The following is a 2,597-nucleotide window of genomic DNA, read 5'->3' as shown; positions in this document are numbered from 1 at the left end:
CAGTAACAAGGAAAAGAGTGCGAACCGGTAACGAGAATAACTAGGTATTGATCATAGGGATACCGAAAAGTCTCGCCTTTTTGGGTAATATCACAAATTAAAGGGATTTGTCTACAATAATAGAATGTTCACTCGATAAAGATCTTTGTTAGTATGTGATAATTATTATGGGTGTACGGATCCCGTTAATAATTATTGACCGGAAGTTGTTTGAGACATGTTCGAATATTATCGAACGTGTAGGGTCACACGCTTAATGGCTAGTGTTCTTGTGATAATAGAACTAGGAGATAATGGAGAATGAGACAATCGACTCCCGAAGTGTTCCTGTGATGCCGTGGAGTGTCTTGAATGGTCCCAAAAAATTTGAGAAGGTTATGAAACTTTCGGAAGGGTCCAAAAGATTATGAAATCTTTCAGAATATTTTGGAGGGTCCCTAGTAGGTTACAACCCTTGCTAGTTAAGGTGCATAGCCCATCTGGGCCCAAATTCGGCCAGAAGTGGCAAAACTTTGGGGGGAGGGGGGGGGGCAGAAGTGGTCCACCCGGGAAAACTTGCTAGTGCAACAAAACACACACATCTGTTGTGTTGAGTTGTTTCCCCGGTGACCACATCCCGGCGACTACATGCACAGCCATTCGGGTGTGCAGACCTCTGAAGCCACGTCCCGTGAGAACCAGCACCAAACGAGGAGTGAAAAGGTTCTTGGGGAGTGTTTCAATGCGATTGTCCCCTCAAGTTCGACTACATCCTAGACGACGGTCTCTTTGCTTTGACTACTACCTCTACCCGGGACGACCATCTTGTTTCACCATCCTTGCCGAAGATGTTGTTGCGTCAGTGTCTGATGCCCTAGTATGTCCTGAACCTTTCTCGCTTGACATGTGTCTTTGAGCCATCTGCATATGTCCTACGTGTTCCTAATCTGTTGGATGTGATTTGCCAGTAATCTATAGTGATGCTAATTTAAATTACGGTTAAAAAAACTGCCTAATTTCCTAACATATACAGTTCTACCCTTATAACCATGCTCTGCGTATGCTTTTCGCACTGTGCATACAGAGCCGATTGTCTGCTGCAGCATATCCAACCCCGGCAGTCAACGGACAATTGGCCGCCTATACGGATGTGGACGTGATCAACAAATTGAACCTGGGCAGAAGCCAAACTTACATACAAACCCGCACGAGAGGAATGTGCTCGTTGTCTGTCTAAACTAAATAGCCGAACGGTGACAGACAGGTGCAGAAGAAAGAAACATCGCAAATCAGATTCCACAGCGCATCACACGGCCAAAGGACACGGGTCCGAAAGCCTGGAGAGATACAGAATGCACACCACATCCGTTATTTTATTTTAACCCTTGAGAGCTGGCTCGCCGCCATTGCTATTTCTTGACAAAGATTCCGAGCCAGGTTTTGTTTGATTTATTATTAGGACTACTGAGCTATCCATCCATCCACTAGGCTAGCGCGGAAGCCCTGTGCAGCATCACGGAGCACCTGCGGCCGCGGAAGACGCCTCTGGCGCCACAGTTGCCCGGCGGCGGTGGAGCCTCTTCTGGGAGCGCATGAATGAGTCCATGTGCTGCATCTTCAGCTGGTGGTGGAACTTGTTGATGAATTCGTCAGCGCGCGCGTCCACCTCGCCGCCGGCCTCCTCGATCTCCACCTCCGACGCCGGCTCCTCCGGTTCCGCCACCAGGGGACGGCGGCGCTCCGCGTCCCTCCTCGTCGCCTGCCTGCGCGCCTCCACCTCCTTCGTGTCCGACTCGGCCACGAAGTGCGCGAACGCCGGCTTGTCGCTCGCAGACTTGCGCAGCCGCGTCGGCAGCCGCGGCAGTTCGGCCTCGACCGCCGCCTCCGACATGCTCCTCTCCATGTGCGTGTGCTCGTCGTGCTCACCCTCTTTTGTAAACGCGTCGTGCTCACCCTGATCCTCCGGCTCCATCTGGAGCGGCGGCGGTTGCTCGTCGGGCTGTCCCAGATCCAGTACTCCGGTCACCGGGGCCTCAGGGGCGGGAGCGGTGAAGTGGGGCCGGTCGATTGCCATTGAATCCACGAGGGACAGGCTCCTCCTCTCGCCGACAGCCCCGGCCGGAGCGTCTTCTCCGCTCCCCGCCGAGGACGTGGCCCTGGAGGTGACGAATATGGTGGCTACGATGAGGTGTAGCACGAGGAACCGCACCCATGGGGTGAACCACCCGTGCACGGTGTTCCACAGCGCAGACATCCCCGCCTCCTGCATTCCGCCGCTTCTTTTTCTTCTTCGCCGAGTGGGGTTTGGGTTTTTGGCGTTTTGGGGGAGAGAGGCGGAGGTGGGGAAGGGGAGATGGTGGGGGCCTAGTGCGGGCGTTGGCCATTTATAAAGGTGGGAGGAGAAGCGGACAGTGTAAGGCCAGAATGCTTTTCCTTCTATTTATTTCTTTTTGCTGAAATGAAAAAGGAGGGTTTTATGATAAGCATTGCAGTTTCCATCTCCATGACTGTGTACAGCTTTGTTCATTGGCTTCATTGCCTATTTGCTCCTTGATGAGCGGTGCAAAAAATACATATGCAAGGATACATAGTTTGCCAGACGACGCCACACGTGGATG

General features: G+C 52.4%; 1 protein-coding gene across 1 annotated transcript; it reads right to left on the bottom strand.

Moving 5' to 3' along the window:
- Positions 1-1,325: 1,325 nt before the first annotated feature.
- LOC125522998 (uncharacterized) lies at positions 1,326-2,334 on the bottom strand. Its single transcript, XM_048688035.2, has one exon. It carries the CDS (start codon positions 2,246-2,248, stop codon positions 1,493-1,495), a length of 756 nt encoding a protein of 251 aa, XP_048543992.1. The 5' UTR covers positions 2,249-2,334; the 3' UTR covers positions 1,326-1,492.
- Between the last annotated feature and the right edge of the window lie 263 nt (positions 2,335-2,597).

The sequence above is a fragment of the Triticum urartu genome, chromosome 7A, assembly GCF_056163025.1.
Source record: "Triticum urartu cultivar PI428250 chromosome 7A, HENAU_Tu73, whole genome shotgun sequence".
Taxonomy (NCBI): Eukaryota; Viridiplantae; Streptophyta; class Magnoliopsida; order Poales; family Poaceae; genus Triticum; species Triticum urartu.
This window is presented reverse-complemented; position numbering and strand designations above follow the sequence as displayed.